The sequence below is a fragment of the Falco biarmicus genome, chromosome 3, assembly GCF_023638135.1.
Source record: "Falco biarmicus isolate bFalBia1 chromosome 3, bFalBia1.pri, whole genome shotgun sequence".
In the NCBI taxonomy this organism is placed as follows: domain Eukaryota; kingdom Metazoa; phylum Chordata; class Aves; order Falconiformes; family Falconidae; genus Falco; species Falco biarmicus.
In genome coordinates, this window is record NC_079290.1 from 13,665,147 (window position 1) to 13,680,615 (window position 15,469).

The 15,469-nt window shown below is 70.0% G+C and overlaps 4 protein-coding genes across 4 annotated transcripts; 1 reads left to right on the plus strand and 3 right to left on the minus strand.

Annotated features, from left to right (window-relative positions):
• Positions 1–370: 370 nt before the first annotated feature.
• On the minus strand, positions 371–5,786 carry PPP1R16A (protein phosphatase 1 regulatory subunit 16A). The gene is given in 12 exon segments (XM_056332573.1): positions 371–866; positions 949–1,083; positions 1,085–1,100; positions 1,209–1,338; positions 1,456–1,531; positions 1,604–1,729; positions 1,817–1,944; positions 2,068–2,171; positions 2,267–2,412; positions 2,973–3,043; positions 3,424–4,341; positions 5,672–5,786. Coding segments are annotated over 11 exon segments (1,527 nt in total). The 5' UTR covers positions 3,683–4,341; positions 5,672–5,786; the 3' UTR covers positions 371–530.
• LOC130145525 (forkhead box protein H1-like) lies at positions 4,163–9,497 on the minus strand. The gene is given in 6 exon segments (XM_056330396.1): positions 4,163–4,341; positions 7,157–7,251; positions 7,253–7,344; positions 7,749–7,853; positions 8,944–9,203; positions 9,437–9,497. Coding segments are annotated over 6 exon segments (792 nt in total).
• A 679-nt stretch (positions 9,498–10,176) lies between these two features.
• Positions 10,177–12,353, minus strand: LOC130146342 (forkhead box protein H1-like). Its single transcript, XM_056332391.1, has 3 exons — positions 12,146–12,353; positions 11,435–11,539; positions 10,177–11,034 (listed from the first exon to the last, which is right to left on the minus strand). Exons 1-3 carry the CDS (start codon positions 12,308–12,310, stop codon positions 10,318–10,320), a joined length of 987 nt encoding a protein of 328 aa, XP_056188366.1. The 5' UTR covers positions 12,311–12,353; the 3' UTR covers positions 10,177–10,317.
• A 1,136-nt stretch (positions 12,354–13,489) lies between these two features.
• TMEM276 (transmembrane protein 276) lies at positions 13,490–14,652 on the plus strand. The gene is made up of 2 exons (XM_056332392.1): positions 13,490–13,599; positions 14,155–14,652. Exons 1-2 carry the CDS (start codon positions 13,513–13,515, stop codon positions 14,623–14,625), a joined length of 558 nt encoding a protein of 185 aa, XP_056188367.1. The 5' UTR covers positions 13,490–13,512; the 3' UTR covers positions 14,626–14,652.
• Positions 14,653–15,469: the final 817 nt, after the last annotated feature.

A 15,469-nucleotide genomic window follows, 5' to 3' on the forward strand; every position in this document is an offset into this window, starting at 1 on the left:
CGCAGCCTGACCTTTGCGAGCAGCTGCGTGCCGGCTCCTAAATATACCCGGGGGAGGCAGCTGCCCGGCCGCCTGCCGGCCCCCAGCCCGGGGAGGTGGGGGGGGTGCACAGGGGGCGGGGGGGGGGCACCACGCCCTGCCCACGCCCTGCCCACACCCTGCCTGCACCCTGCCCACACCCTGCCTGCACCCACACACCCCCGCGGGGGGGCCAAGGACAGGGCTATTTTTACCACGTCTTGGAGCAGTGACACCGGCGCAGGGACAAGGAACACAAGGGACACAGGAACCACATGCCCCCCAGCCCCGGGCGGTGCCGCGGGGTGAGGGGGCCGGGCAGACCCCCACCATACGGCACAGAGACAGCAGGTGGTGCAAAATGACAAGGCTTTGATTTCAGCAGAAAAAAAGGCCCCATTTTCAAAACAGTCAAAAAGAGGCAAAAAACACTCCACACCCCCCAGCCGAGGGGCCAGGGCCACTGCAGCGCCGGGGGGGTTGGGTGCTGCACCCACGGGTGCCGCAGCCACTCACATCACCTTACAGCAGCGCTGCTTCTCGGCCGGCGCCTCCTCAGCCGGCGCCGTCAGCTTGAGGAGCGGGGGGTCTGCGGAGCCGGGGGCTGGGGGTGGGCCGGGCGCCCCCCCAGCCGGGTGCTCCTCGGGGCGCGGGCGCTGGAGCTTGGAGGCTGCCCGGTGCCGCTTGAGGTCTGCCAGGGTGTGGTGGGCTTTCTCCCGTGCCACATCCACCCCCGTGTCCACCGCAGTGCCGCCGCTGCCACGCTCTGACTTTTTGGAATAGAGGGCTGTGCCGTTGCGCTGTGGTGGCGGCTCGGGGGGCTCTGCTGGCGCCGATCCCGTGGGATCCTGCCGGGAAAGAGGGACACCATGTCACCGCCCCAGCAATGCTGCGCACGGGGAACCCTCGCCCAAAGTCCCAGCAACTCACGGCCAAGTGGCAGCGGAGCTCGGCGTCCGTCTGCCGGTCCTCATCCTCGCTGTCGCGGTGCTCGGTGCGCTGCCAGACAATGGCCTCCCGCTCATGCTCCTTACGGTACAGGTTGGTACGCTCCGAGACGCTCACCCCGCCGCACCACCTTCCTAGGACAGAGATGTGGGGAGAGTTCAGTATGGCACACGGAGCCCCTGCACCCCCCTCCTCAGTGCCGGTGGTTACGGCTACGGCAGCAAGGGTCCCTCCGGCCTTACCCACGGCTGCCGGCACTGGAGGTGCGGCGCTGGAGCAAGGATTTGTGTTTCTCATGGGATTTCATGACGGCATCGTGTTTGTGCTTCAGCTCTAGGAGCTTGGCCCGGACCTCCTCATCCCCACAAACATCTGCAGCAAGGATAGTGGCGTCACCTGGCGAAAGGGGACGAGCCACCGGCACTCCAAAAAACCTCAGCAGCGTCCCACAGGGATGGAAGATCCCCCCCCACCAAAACAACAACTCACCTAGGGGGGTCTCATCCAGCACCGACTTCCCGTTGAGGTCGGCACCGTGAGCCACCAGCAGCTCCACCAGCTGCACCTGGGCAGACAAAGGGCACGGGGTGAGCAACAGCAAAACCCAGCAGAGGCTGCCCGCCCTGCCCGTGCCTACCTGCCCCCAGCAAGCAGCGGCATGGAGGGGCTCCCAGCCATCCTCGTCCCTGGCGCTGGTGCCAGCCCGGTGCTCCAGCAGCAGCTCAGCCGCCTCCATGTAACCGTTGGCCACCGCGATGTGCAGCTGCCGGGGATGGGGACGCGGTTGGGGGTGGCTCAGCCATCACTGTCACACCCCTCCTGCTGTCACCCCTGCCTCTGCCCATCCTACCAACGTGGCGCCGCCGTGTCCCCGTGGCGCGTCCAGGTCAGCCCCTGCCTGTACCAGCTGCCGGATCTCCTGCACCATGCTGCGCTCGGTGGCAGCACGAGCCTCCTCAATCTTCTCCTGGGTGATACCTGCTGGCAGGAGGCAGGTGAGGGGGGGGACACCGGGCCCTGACCACCACCCTGTCATATTTCTGCCTTCACCTGGCAGCCAACACCGCTTCACCAGCACCATGCTGGCACGGTGAAGCTCACCCTGCTCTGCCATGGATGTCTCAATGCAGTCAAGGGTCACTTCATCCTCACACAGGTCGTAGGGCATGTTCCCGTCCGAGTTGACGGCAAGGAGGTCAGCACCACTGTTTTGGAGACAGGCACAGCAGTCAGGGACATCCCGCAGCTGCTGCAGTGCGCAGCCCCAGTTCGGTGACACCCCCTGGCTGTGCCGTGGTACCGTTGGATGAGGAGCTGAACCAGGCGGAGGTGGCCACAGGTGGCGGCAGCATGGAGCGGCGTCCAGAGCTCGCTGTCACGGGCGTTGACATCGGCCCCCGCTTCCAGCAGCACTGTCACCACATCACCGTAGTCATCGATGCAGCACTGGGAGGGAGAAAGCACCACCAGCAGTTATGGGGTGCACCAGTATTGGGGAAACCTTCCCCAAAGCACCCCAAAATCTCCCGGGGATGGAGCCAGCATGGATTCAGGTACTGCAGAGGGATGGAGCCGGTGCTGGGACACCCGCACATCCCCAGCAGGCTGGAGGGAAGCAGCTCCCCAGTGGGGGCTTCACCAGGCCGGTGCACACCATGTCCAGATGCCAGCTGGGTTCTGTCACACTGGCTGACACCAGAGGGGCATGATGCTTAACTCCAGGCACCCAAACAGCCAGTGAGCACTGGCACGGCACAGCTGTGCCCTCCCCAGTGTGGCACTGCTGGGATGGACACAGCACTGCCCTGCCCAAGCCCTGATGCCACCACCTTATCCAGCCCGCGGCGTGGCAAAGGCTTGGCACGTCCTCCAGCATGTCCCCCCGCACTCAGGTCTGGCCATGCAGCAGCCTGGCATCACCAGGTAGAGCTGGTCAACAGGATGGAAAGGATGGAGGGACAGAAGCCAGAAGCCAGAGCTGCTGTAACAGCACTGGCACGGCATACCTGGTGCAGCGCGGTGAGACCGTCCTCGTTGCAGAGGTCGGGGCTGATGCCATTCTGCAGGAACTGCCGGACTACAGAGAAAGAGGGTTTGAATGAGGGTCCTGCCAGCCCTCGGAGCATCCCGCCAGGGCTGAAACTGACACTTTGGGACTTTGGGCTCGCTGCATGCAAAGTCCCACCGCACCAGTGCCAAACTCTCTGGTACCTCCAGGCGCCCAGTAAAGCCACAGCCGGCAGCAGGTGGGATCTGGGGTCCCAGGCACTGCAGCTGGATTTATGGACACTGGCTATGAGCTGCTACCTCATTTTCAAGAACACTTGGAGGCAAAATTGGGATTTATGTCCCACTTTTAACCCCAAAACCATTTACTTGGGAGTTTTTAGCGGTTCAAGCTTTCCCAGAGCCCCCACCGAAAGCAGTAACTCTGCCATTCCCACCACCGGCACCCACCTTCCTCAGCATCATGCCGGGCCGCCGCCTCCAACAGCTGGACACTGGCGGGGAATGTCACCCTCTTCCCTTGGCTGTTGCTCTTCCTCCTCCTCCTCTTCCTCTCAGCTGCCACCTTCATCCCCTGTATCTCCTTCTCTGTCTGCGCCCATTTTTTCAGCTGCTGGGCCCGGCGTTTCTGAGCGTGTTTCAGCCGCTCCGGCGTGCTCAGCCGTGCCACCGCTGGCATCTCCGCCAGCAGCTCCAAGTGCTCAGCCATGGCAAGAAGCTTTGCCGGAGAACGGAGTGTATCCCACCGGGAACCGGGTATGGAGCTGCTAGCTCCCCCACCAGCATCACCCACAGTCCCTCAGAGCAGGGACGGGTTTGGCTTAGCCCTGTATCCCAGTGCCTTCCCCAAGCTTCACCGCCAGCTCCGGAGACAGGGATCGGCGTTTCGGAACCATCTCCCTTGTCCCAGTGCTCCCTGCCTCCTCTTATAGCACCCAATACCACAGGCAGGGGGGTGGGCCAGAGGGTGCCGTTAAGCCTTGAGGGGGGCGATCCCCCCCCAGCACCTCACATTCACCAGTGGTTTGGAACAGAGCTGGCCAGCAACACCGGATCCAAAGGCACGGAGGAGCAAGGCAGGTGTCAAGGCCAGAGAAATCCTGCCAGTCCAATCCCAAATGCTTGTTTGCCACCTAATTATCCCAATGAGCTTTTGCCTTCCTGCCCCCTGGAAGCGTTTGCCGGTCATTCAGCGGCCGCCACCTCTCCAGTCTTGCCGGGGAGCTGATAACGCAGCTTGGAAAGCTGCCGACGGGCAGAGGTACAGGCAGTGCTGCCAGAATCGGGGCAGCTTCTCAGGTATCGCTGTGCTGGGGCTCCAGCCTCTCCCAGCTGTGGTGAGATGAGCTTCACTCAGTGGCTGGAATCCTATGGGAAAAAGGGAAAGAAATCGTTAAAGGATGGGGAGAGGCTCAGCACAGCCTGGCTTTGCCAGTAAGAGCTGCGCCGTGCCCAACCCACCACTGGTTTTTGCCGTCTTCCTAATCCAGGATTAACCTACAATCCAAGTTGAAGTGAATTCCCCAGGGCCCCAGCCCAGGAGCCGCCTTCACCGAAGCCACCGCACCCCAATGAGCGCCGTCACAGCTATGCCAACAGCACACCGGTAACCTTGAGGGGTCACCCACCACGCTGGCAGGCGCGGACCACGCCTCACCAGGAAGAAACACCGATCCTCTGCCGGCCAAGGGGAGCCTGGCACGTCCTGGCCAGAGCAGCCTCGCCAGCACGCGTCGGTTTGGCACAGCCACGCTGGGAGAGCCGCAGCCGAGCACCTCGCGCCCACGCCAGCATGGCCCAGCGGGCAGGGCGCGTCCCACCAGCGGCAGGGATGGGCAGGGACAGGCAGGGACAGGCAGATTCCAGCACAGCCGGCGCCCTGCGGTCGGTCCCCAAACCGGGTTCCCCTGCGAGTCGCCACGACTTCACCGGGCAAAGTCCGGCAGGGAAAAAAAAATTCCTGCACCTTAATCCCAGCATAAATCCCTCAGGAACGCCGAGGCCAACGCCGGCAGCAAATCCTCTCCGAAGTCGGCCTGCAATGGAAGAGGGGATCGCACGGACAGCAGGACCACCGGAGCCTCCGCATCTGTCCGTCCATCCATCCGTCTGTCCGTCCATCCATCCATTCGCCCGTCCAATGGGACGCGGCTCCCCGGGACGCGCTGGCCGGAGCCCGGGGCCGCATCCCTGGCGCCACCCGGCCCCGAGCCGAGCCGGCGGGCTCCCCCGAAATGCCCCCCCCAGAAATGCCCCCCCAGGGATGCCCCGAACTGCGGAGCCCGCGCCCGCTGCCGCGCCCGCCGCAGGGCCGGTGGCGGCTCCGGTGGCGGGCCCCGTGACGGCCGGGCCCCCATTACCATTTGTAATGTCTCCGCCTGCCCAGGCAGCACCAGCCCCCCCCTCATCATTTATTAATCACACCCGCGCGTCGCCGCCGGCGAGGCCGCAGCGGCTGCCGGGGCGGGGGGACACCCTGACCCCCCGGACGCGCGCGGAGAAGGAATGCCGGGGTCCTGCCCTGCCCGCCCCGTGACACCCCTCGGCACCCAATCGGGGCCACCGCCGGGCCTGGCATCGGCGCTGCCGCCACCCCCCCGCCAGGGCTCGGGAGAGTCGGGGACCCCGGGTCCGGCCCGCGCTCCGGCGGTGCCCCGCGGGACCCCCGAGCCTGGGGGCTGCACCCCCCCGGCCGTACCTGACGGTGCCGGGGCCGCGGCCCTGCCCGCTCCGCCGCCGCTGCTCGGGGCGGGGCCGCCGCCGCCGCTCGCCATGGCAACGCGCCGCGCTTCCGGCGAGGGCGGAAAGGGCGGGGCTCCGGCCGGAAAAGCGGAGCGCTCGGCCACGCCCGGGAGGCGGGCGCCCCCTGGCGGGCCCCGGGATGGGGGTTGCGCGAGGCCACCGGGGGCGGAGAGGGGAGGGGCTGGGAGCTCCCTGTCCCTGCCCCCGTCCCCCGTCCCCCCTCCGGACGTGAGGGGAGGGGGAGGGTGCAGGGGGACAGGGAGAAGTGGGGACTGGAAAGACGGGGCCGGGGGGGCACAAGACAAGGGGTCGTGGGGACAGGGGGGACGGGAAAGGGATAGGGCACAGAGGGATGGGGGACGGGGACATTGGGACAGGGGACATGGAAATATGGGGATAGGGGACAGGGAGACGGGGACATGGGACTAGGGAACATGGTGTGGGGAAGGGGACACGGGACATTGGGGCATGGGGACAGGGCTGAGACGTGGGGCACAGGTAGGTACGGACAGGGCAGTAGCCCAGGGACGTGGCAGAGGGGCTCACACGGTGGGGGGCCGGGGACAGAGACACCGGTGGTGGCAACGGTCACCTCTGTCCACACAGCTCCGAACTGGGCCTAGTGTCCCACCCCGTGTCCCACCCCTCCCTGTGTCCCCTGTCCTCCACAAAGTGTCCCTCCCGCCCCCTCACCCCCCCGGTGTCCCCACCCCCCCAAGCGTCTCTGTCCCCCTAGGTGTCCCCATCTGTTCCTCCACCGTGTCCCCCTGTCCTCCCCAGGTGTGTGTACCCCAAAGCATCCCCGTGCGCCCTCCCGCCCCCCCAGTGTCTCCATGTCCACCCCCCAGTGTCCCCTCGGGGGGCACAGATACACCCCTTCACCCACGGGGGACCCTATGGGGACACCCACGTGCCCCACGCTGTCCCCTGTGTCCAAGGAGGGGTCGGGGGGCCCCCGGGCAGCACCCAGCACCCGCGGCTCAGCTCAGCACCTTTATTGCAGGGTCTCACCGCAGCACCACGAGGGGGGCACAGCCCCCCGGCACCCCCCGCACCCCCCAGCTGTGCCCAATTCGAGATGGGGGAGGGATCCCCAAACCTATTGCACTGATCCCGGGGCGCCCCCCGGCCCCTCAGCAGCCGTAGGGGCTCACGGGGACACCCCCCCAGGGCTCACCCAGCTCCAGGGGGAGCCAGAGGGGGTGGGGGGTGGCACGAGGAGCACAGACATAGCAGGGGATGGTGCAGAGGGGAATGAGGGGGGAGTGTTGGGGGTCCCAGTGGGCCGGGTCTCCTGGCGAGGGGGTGCCCCCCGCCCAGGGCATGGGGGGCGGCGGGGGTGGCGGCGGGGAGGGCGGGGGGAGGCGGGCAGGGCACTGCAGCAGGCGCTCGATGGAGAAGGGGGCGGTGGGTGGGGGGTGCTGGGGGGCTGAGGGGGGGCTGGAGGGGGGCTCGGGGGGGTAGGGGCAGCCCCGTAGGACGAAGGGGGCCAGGTCCCGCGCGAAAGCGGCCGCCCCCCCCCCGCGCCACCGCCGTGTTCTGCAGCTTGAGGGCGTCGGGGGGGATGCGGCTCACGTCCACCGTCCAGTAGTTGCCCTTGGCCTTGGGCTTGGCCGGGTCCTTCAGCACCTGCGGGGGGGGCGCAGGCACCGCTGGGACCCCCGCCCGCACACGCGCCCCGGGGCGCCACCCCCTGCGCCCCCCGCAGCTGCACCCCGGGAACGGCACCCCCCCGCCGGAGCCCACCCCTCGGGCAGGCCCCCAGCCCGGCCCCTGCCGCGGTGGGACACCCCCCCGCCCCATCCCCAGGGAGACCCCCCCCCCTCCCGGGGACCCCCACCCTGACGGGACCCCCCCAGCCCTGCCGCTCCCCCCCAGGGATCCCCCCAGCTGCCACATCCTCAGGGACCCCGTCCTAAGGGCCCCCCCTGCCTCATACCCCAGGTCTCCCCAGCCCAGCCCCTACCCCAGCCCAGAGACACCCCCTACCCCGAGGACCCCCACCCCAAGGGCCCCCTGCCGCCCCGGCCCACCTTGGCGAAGCAGGGGTTGGAGGAGAGGTTGTGGCGGATGGAGTCCTTCCAGCCCTGGTAGCCCCCCCCGAAGAAGGGGAAGAGGCTGCCGATCTCCTGGATGATCTGGGGGGGCCCGTCAGCCGGGGGGGTCGCACACCCACACCCAGGCTCCCAGCGCCGCCCAGTGCCCCCCAGCACTGCATGGCTGTCAGCCTAGTACAGCCCGGTGCCACAGCACCACAGCCCAGTACAGCCCAGTATGGCCCAGCCCTGCACCCAGTGCAGCCCAGTCCCCCCACACCCCAGTGCTCCAGTGCAGCCCCATCTCCCAGCACGGCACGCTGGCACCCCAGTGCTCCCAGTACATCCCAATCCCCCAGCCTCGCAGTACACACCTCTCCCAGTACAGCCCAGTCTCCAGCCCTGCTCCTTTGAGCTCCCAGTGCAGCCCAGTCCCCTGGCACAGCTCCCCAGTGCTACCTGTACAGCCCAGTCTCCAGCCCTGCAACCATGTGCTCCCAGTTCAGCCCAGCCCACTGGCATGGTTCCCTTGCACCCCAGTCCTCCTAGTAAAGCCCAGTCCCACAGCCCCACAGCCCAGTGCTACCAGTACAGCCCAGTCCCCAGCCTTGTAACCACGGGCTCCCAGTACAGCCTAGTCCCCAGCCCTGCAACCATGTGCTCCCAGTTTAACCCAGTTCCCCGGCGTGGCTCCCCAGTGCTCCCAGTTTAGCCCGGTCCCCCGACGTGGCTCCCCAGTGCTCCCAGTTTAGGCCAGTCCCCCGGCGTGGCTCCCCAGTGCTCCCAGTGCAGCCCAGTCCCCCGGCACGGCTCCCCGGCCCCCCAGTGCTCCCAGTACACCGCAGCCCCGCTCCCCAGGCGTCCCAGTGCCTCCCAGCCCCCAGCCCAGCCCCGGCTTCACACCCGTGTCCCTTCGCGGGGCAGCCCCCGGCACCCCCGGCCCAACACTCCCCCGGGACCCCCCCGCCTTCCCCGGCACAACACCCCCCCAGGACCCCCCGAGACTCCCCCGCCTTCCTCGACACCCCCGGCCCAACACCCCCCCGCGACCCTCTGCCTCGGCATCCCCACCTCGGAACCCCTCGGAACCCCCTGGCCCCACCAGCCTCCCCCCCCGGGGGGGTGTTGGGCCGGGGGGCAGGGGAAGGCGGGGGGGGGTCCTGGGGTGTCTCGGGGCCCCCGGGGTCGGTACCTGGGCGAGCTTGAGGCGGCGGCCGGGGGCGGCGCGGATGACGAGGGCAATGAGCGCCAGGTAGGAGTAGGGGGGCTTGGGGTGCCGCCGGTACCGCTGCCGGCCCCGGGACCCCCGGGACCCCCGGCCCCGCTGGCATCGGCTCCGCTCGGCTCGGTTCAGCCCGGCCCCGTCGCTCCCCGCGGGGCACCGACGCGGAGGCGCCGGGTCGGGTCGGGCTTTATCAGGGGCCGGCACCCCCCGGGGCGGGGGGATGGGCACTGGGGCACAACAGGGGGGGGCGGGGGCACCCCGACACCGTGCCCTGCCCAGTGCCCCCAGTGTGCCCAGTGCCACAAGTGCACCCAGGGGGCCCCATTGCAGCCGGCGTGCCCAGTGCCCCCAGCGTGCCCAGTGCAACAAGTGCACCCAGTGGCCCCATTGCAGCCGGTGCTCCCAGTGCCCTCAGTGTATTCAGCGCTCCAGCTGTGCCCAGGGTCTGGGACCACCGCACCCAGTGGCCCCAGTGCAGCCCGTGTGCCCAGGTGTGGGACCAGTGCCCCCAGTGGACCCATTGCGCCCAGCGCTCCCCGAGCCACCGGTGCCCCCAAGTCTGGGACCAGTGTCCCCACTGCACCCAGTAACCCCCATTGTGCCCAGCGCTCCCAGAGCCACCAGTGTCCTCAGGTCTGGGAACAGCGCCGCCACCGCAACCAGTCCCCAGCTCCCTAGCCCCCACCATCCCAGTAGCACCCCACCCCCACCACTCTGTCCGGTGCCCCCACCCCCGCGTGCCGCCCGCCTTTTGTTGTGCAAAGGCCCCGGGGCCGCCAGCCCGGCTCCGCCACCCCCGGGGGGCACAGGGCGGGGGGGCAACGAGGGGAGAGGGCGAGGGGTCAGAGGATGGAGGTGAGGGGCCAAGGGGGCGCGGCACAGCGTCAGGGGGTGTCGCACGGTAGTTTGGGGAGGGTCGCCCTGCTCCCCCCCCCCCCCCGCCCCGAGTGTGGGCTTTGTATCCCATGGGGCTGCCACGGGGCGGGGGCTGGGGAGGTCCCCATACTTGTGTCACCCCCCTCACGACAGACACTCCACGCGTCCATGCCACCACCTGCTTTTTACTGGGTCCCATCACGGCGGGTGGAGTGGCACGTCACGGACAGCGGGGTCCGCTCGGGGCGGGGGGGGGGCTGGGGTGACATGGGAGGGGGGGTGACAGGGCCACGGCCAGGGGGACACAGGGAGGGCTGACTTGGGTATGGACGTGGGGGGGCCATACAGGGTGGGTGCATGGGTGCCGGGCCTGCTTTGGGTGCTGAGGTGTCCGAATGGGTGCGGGGGAGGGGGGGGTTTGCTCCCGTGCCCCCGGGAGCCCCCTCAGTCTCAGGGCGGGGGGTGCTAGCCATGCAACGCGGGGTGCACGATGTCCCCGGGGTGGCTCAGCCACACATCAAAGATGCTCTTGTTGGGGGGCATGGCCTGCGCCCCCCCCTCGGGCTCAGACCCCAGAGGAGGCCCAGGGGGCACTGGGGGACTGGGGGGCAGCACCCCCCAGCGCAGGGCGAGGAAGGGGGGACCGCTCGGGGGGGCCACGGCGTTGGGGGCCACGGCGGTGCTGTAGGACGTGGGCAGCTGCCCCCAGGCCAGGGGGGGAGCGCAGCCCCCCCCCCCAGGGTCAGAACTAGGGACACCGCTGGAGGCCCCCAACTGCCCACACTGGGGGGGGGCGGCGAGGTGGAGGATGGGCGTCGACCCCCACAAACCGGCCGCGGGGGGGTCCCGCGGGGCTGCCGGGGGGGTCCCCAACTTTCCCAAGTTGTGCCCTCCCCCCTGCGGGAAGTCCTGGAGCAGGGACGCGATGGAGAAGATGGAGCGGTGCTGGAGGGGTCCCGGGGGGCTGAGGGGGCGCTGGGGGGCGGCGGGGGGGCTGGAGGGGGGCTCGGGGGGGTAGGGGCAGCCCCGTAGGACGAAGGGGGCCAGGTCCCGCGCGAAAGCGGCCGCCCCCCCCCGCGCCACCGCCGTGTTCTGCAGCTTGAGGGCGTCGGGGGGGATGCGGCTCACGTCCACCGTCCAGTAGTTGCCCTTGGCCTTGGGCTTGGCCGGGTCCTTCAGCACCTGCGGGGGGGGCGCAGGCACCGCTGGGACCCCCGCCCGCACACGCGCCCCGGGGCGCCACCCCCTGCGCCCCCCGCAGCTGCACCCCGGGAACGGCACCCCCCCGCCGGAGCCCACCCCTCGGGCAGGCCCCCAGCCCGGCCCCTGCCGCGGTGGGACCCCCCCCACACCCCATCCCCAGGGAGACCCTCCCCTCCCGGAACCCCCACCCTGACGGGACCCCCAGCCCTGCCGCTCCCCCCCAGGGATCCCCCCAGCTGCCACATCCTCAGGGACCCCGCCCTAAGGGCCCCCCCTGCCTCATACCCCAGGTCTCCCCAGCCCAGCCCCTACCCCAGCCCAGAGACACCCCCTACCCCGAGGACACCCACCCCAAGGGCCCCCTGCCGCCCCGGCCCACCTTGGCGAAGCAGGGGTTGGAGGAGAGGTTGTGGCGGATGGAGTCCTTCCAGCCCTGGTAGCCCCCCCCGAAGAAGGGGAAGAGGCTGCCGATCTCCTGGATGATCTGGGGGGGCCCGTCAGCCGGGGGGGCCGCACCCACACCCCCGTCAGCTACCCTCACCCACTCAATCGCGCACCGGTCCTGCCCCCCCTTCCCCGGTCAACCCCTGCCCTGTGGGACGCCCCAGCCCCGCACCCATGGGATCCTTAGAGCGTGCACCCCAGGGACTCCCCCCTACTGACACTCCCGCCCTGGACCCCCACAGCCGGCAGGTGGAGTGAGGGCAACTGGCGCGACAGAGCCGATAGAGCGACAGAGGCGACAGACCCCCCGGCGCCGGCAATCCGGCCCCCCGCCGGGGCATCCGGCTCTAGGGCTGGCGGCGCCGGGGGGTGCCGAGGCCCGGGGCCTGGGGAGGGGGCGGGGGGGCCGGGGGCGTCGGGATCCCATAGCTGCGTGGGGGGTCCCGAGGGCTCCCGATGGTCCGGGGGAAAGTCCCGGGGCGTCCGGGGGGGGCTGCCGGGGTCCGGGAGGGGGGGTGCCGAGGCGGGGGGTTGCGGGGGTGTTGGGGCGGGGTTTGCCAGGGAAGGCGGGGGGGGTACCGGGGGGTGTTGGGCCGGGGAAGGCGGGGGGGGTCCTGGGGTGTCTCGGGGCCCCCGGGGTCGGTACCTGGGCGAGCTTGAGGCGGCGGCCGGGGGCGGCGCGGATGACGAGGGCAATGAGCGCCAGGTAGGAGTAGGGGGGCTTGGGGTGCCGCCGGTACCGCTGCCGGCCCCGGGACCCCCGCCCTGAGCCCGGCCCCGAGCGCGGCCGCACGGGCGGCACCGGCGGCATCACCGGGGGGGAACCGGGTGGAGGCGGCTGGGGCGGCTTTATGGGGGAGCGGGCGGGAGGGGCGGGAGGGGCGGGATGGGATGTGGTGGGATGGGATGGGATGGGATGGGGATGGGGATGAGGTGGGGATGGGCTCCGGGGTGGGGATGGGGATGAAGATGGAATGGGATGGGAATGGGAATGGGGTGGGGATGGGGTGGAGTGGGATGAGGTGGGGTGGGGTGGGATGGGATGGGATGGGATGGGATGGGATGGGATGGGATGGGATGGGATGGGATGGGATGGGATGGGATGGCTGCAGAGGTGGCTGCCACACGCCACCAGGATCAGGTTCCCCCGTGTTGATGGTGGCAGCTCCAGCTGGTCCCAGGGCTGAGCCACCCCTGGGAGGTGAATGGATGGCCAGGCCTGCGGCCACCACAGGGCCAGGAGCCAGGGGACAGTGGACGTCCCGGCCACGGCCGAGGCCCCCCCGCCACCGTGGGCCCCACACGCCTGCCCGCACCGGAGCGACTTCGCCCCCAGCGTGCACGGGGGTGTGCAAGCCCTGCATGTGCAACCCCAGAGCCGTGCCCGCACCCCCCCACACACATACGCACCCTTCCCTGCGCACACACCCTGCACACTCGCCTGGCACCCTGCACACCTTTGTGCCTGCCTTGCACGCCCCCCGCGTGCCTTTTCACCCTGTGGCAGGGTGACACATGAACACGTGTTTACGGGTGATGCATGTGCCTTCGCACAAGCCCTGCGCCCCACCCCCCCCATGCATTTGCACGGTGCTGGGCATGCCTGTGTGCACGCCCCGTGCACCCTTGCACACCCTTGCACAGTTGTGTGTGCTGCATGCGGGCCCGTTGCACACCCTTGCGTACCCCGTGCACCCCTGTGCACACACACCCCACCCCCGCGCACCCCACGCACCCCTGTGCACGTGCCCCACACATGCTTGCACGCCCCCCACGTGCCTTTGCACGCCCTCGCACACCCCAGGCACCCTGCACAGTGCACGGCCCGTGCGTCCCCGCACCCCGCCCGGCGCCCCCCTGGCACCCCTCCGCACACCCCCGCACACCTACACACACACACACACCCCCCGTGGCCCCGGGCTCGGTGCTCTCCCCGTGGCCCCGCCCCAGTCCCCGCCTCTAACCCCGCCCCGCCTCTAACCCCGCCCCGAGCCGAGCCGAGCCGAGCCGGCCATGGCCGCGGCGGGCGGGGCGGGCCGGGCGCTGCCCCAGGCCCTGCTCTGCGCTGTCTGCCTGCTCTGCGCCCGCCCCGCCCCCCAGGTTAGCGCCGCGGCCGGGACCCCCCGCTCTCCGCCCCCCCGCCCCCCCTGACCCCCGTGCCCCCCAGGCCCCCCCGTCCCCCGCCCCGTGCCACCAGGCCTGCCACCCACCACAGCCCTGTCACCCGCTGTGCCACCGGGCCCCTTCCCCCACCCCCACCCCCATCACCCCTTGGCCACCAGTCCCCTGTCACCGGGATGGCCCCGTGTCACCGGGATGGGGCCCTGTCACCGGGATGGCCCCATGTCACCGGGATGGCCCCGTGTCACTGGGATGGTCCCTGTCATCCAACCACTCCCATGTCACCAGGATGGGGCCCTGCCACCGGGATGGCCCCATGTCACCGGGATGGCCCTGTGTCACCAGGGTGGAGCCCTGTCACCGGGGTGGTCCCATGTCACCGGAACGGGGCCCTGTCATCCAGCCACCTCCCTGACACCGGGATGGCCCCATGTCACTGGGATGCTCCCTGGTCACTGGGATGGTCCCCTGTCACCACACTGCTCCTGTGTCCCTGGGCCAGCTGGGTGTCACCCTGTCCCTGCGCCCCGGCAGGTGGCAGGGGGCCCGGCGGCCGGGTTTCTGCTGCAGGCACTGGCGGCAGCGAGCGACGCGCTGGAGCCTGTCTGGCCTGGGGGGGGCCCTGACCCCCTGCCCGGCACCTGGGTCTCAGCCATGCTGGGCCAACCGCTGGTGGCCTTCGGCCTGCACCGCCTCAGCGGCGACCGGGCCACTGCCAACCTGCTGCTGGGGGGGGCCGTGGCCCTGGCCCCCGCTGCTGCGCAGCTCCCGGAGGAGGCTCGGCTACTGGCCGCCCGTGCCGTCACTGTCCTCACCGCCGCCACAGTCCTTATCCTCGCTGCCCTCACTGCCAACGGCCCCGCGGCGCTGGGCAGCCTGCTCATGGCTGCTGCCCACCTGCTGCCACCCGGCACCGGCCATGGCGGGCACCCCTGGGTGCTGGCAGCCGGGAACCTGGCACTGCGGCGAGCCCTGCGTGCTGCCAGCCACCACCCACCGCAGTAAAGCCACGTGGGGTGGCCATTGCCTTCACTGAGTGCCTCTGGGTCTCGTTTCATGGCGTCGCTCAGCGGGGACCCTGCTGCCACCATCACCAGCAGGCGCTGGGCCCTGTTGGGCCGATCCCCTGGGGCTGGGGGCCAGCACGGGGCCCCGAGGCAGCAGCAGTGTCCCCGGTGCCGTGGCTCAGAGCTGGGGCCAGCACCCATCGGGGCCGCAACGGGCATGGCATGCACGGCACCCACTGGCTCAACTGGGAGAGGTGGCACCCTGGGGTGGGGGTCCCTGGCACAACATGGCACCCAGGGGTGGGGGTCCCTGGCATGGCACTCTAGGGTCCCCAGCACAGCAACCTGGGGTGGAGGTCCCTGGCACAGCACTCTGGGGTGGGGGTCCCTGACATGGCACCCTGGGGTGAGGGTTCCTGGCACACAACATGGCACCCGGGGGTGGGGGTCCCTGGCCCAGCATGGCACCCAGGGGCAGGGGTCCCTGGCACAGCACCCTGGGCCATGGCAGCTCTTGGGCCCCGCTGCAGGGTGGCAGGACCTCAGCTCTGTAGGGAGCCTATCAGCCTGGGCTGGACCAGGGGCACTGGGAGCACTGGGGGTACTGGGCCTGGGGGCAGCAGTGGCTTTCGTTGTACTGGGGCTGGGGGCATGCCCAGTACATGGGGGAGTACTTGTCTGAGGCTGAGGGCACTGGGGCACTGGTCACATTGGGACTAGGGGCACTGGGGGCTCTGGGGGCACCAGTTGTACTGGGGCTGTGGGCACTGGGGGCACTGGTTACGCTGGAGCTGGGGACCCCAGTTGTACTGGGGCCTCAGGCACTAGTTAAACTGGGACAG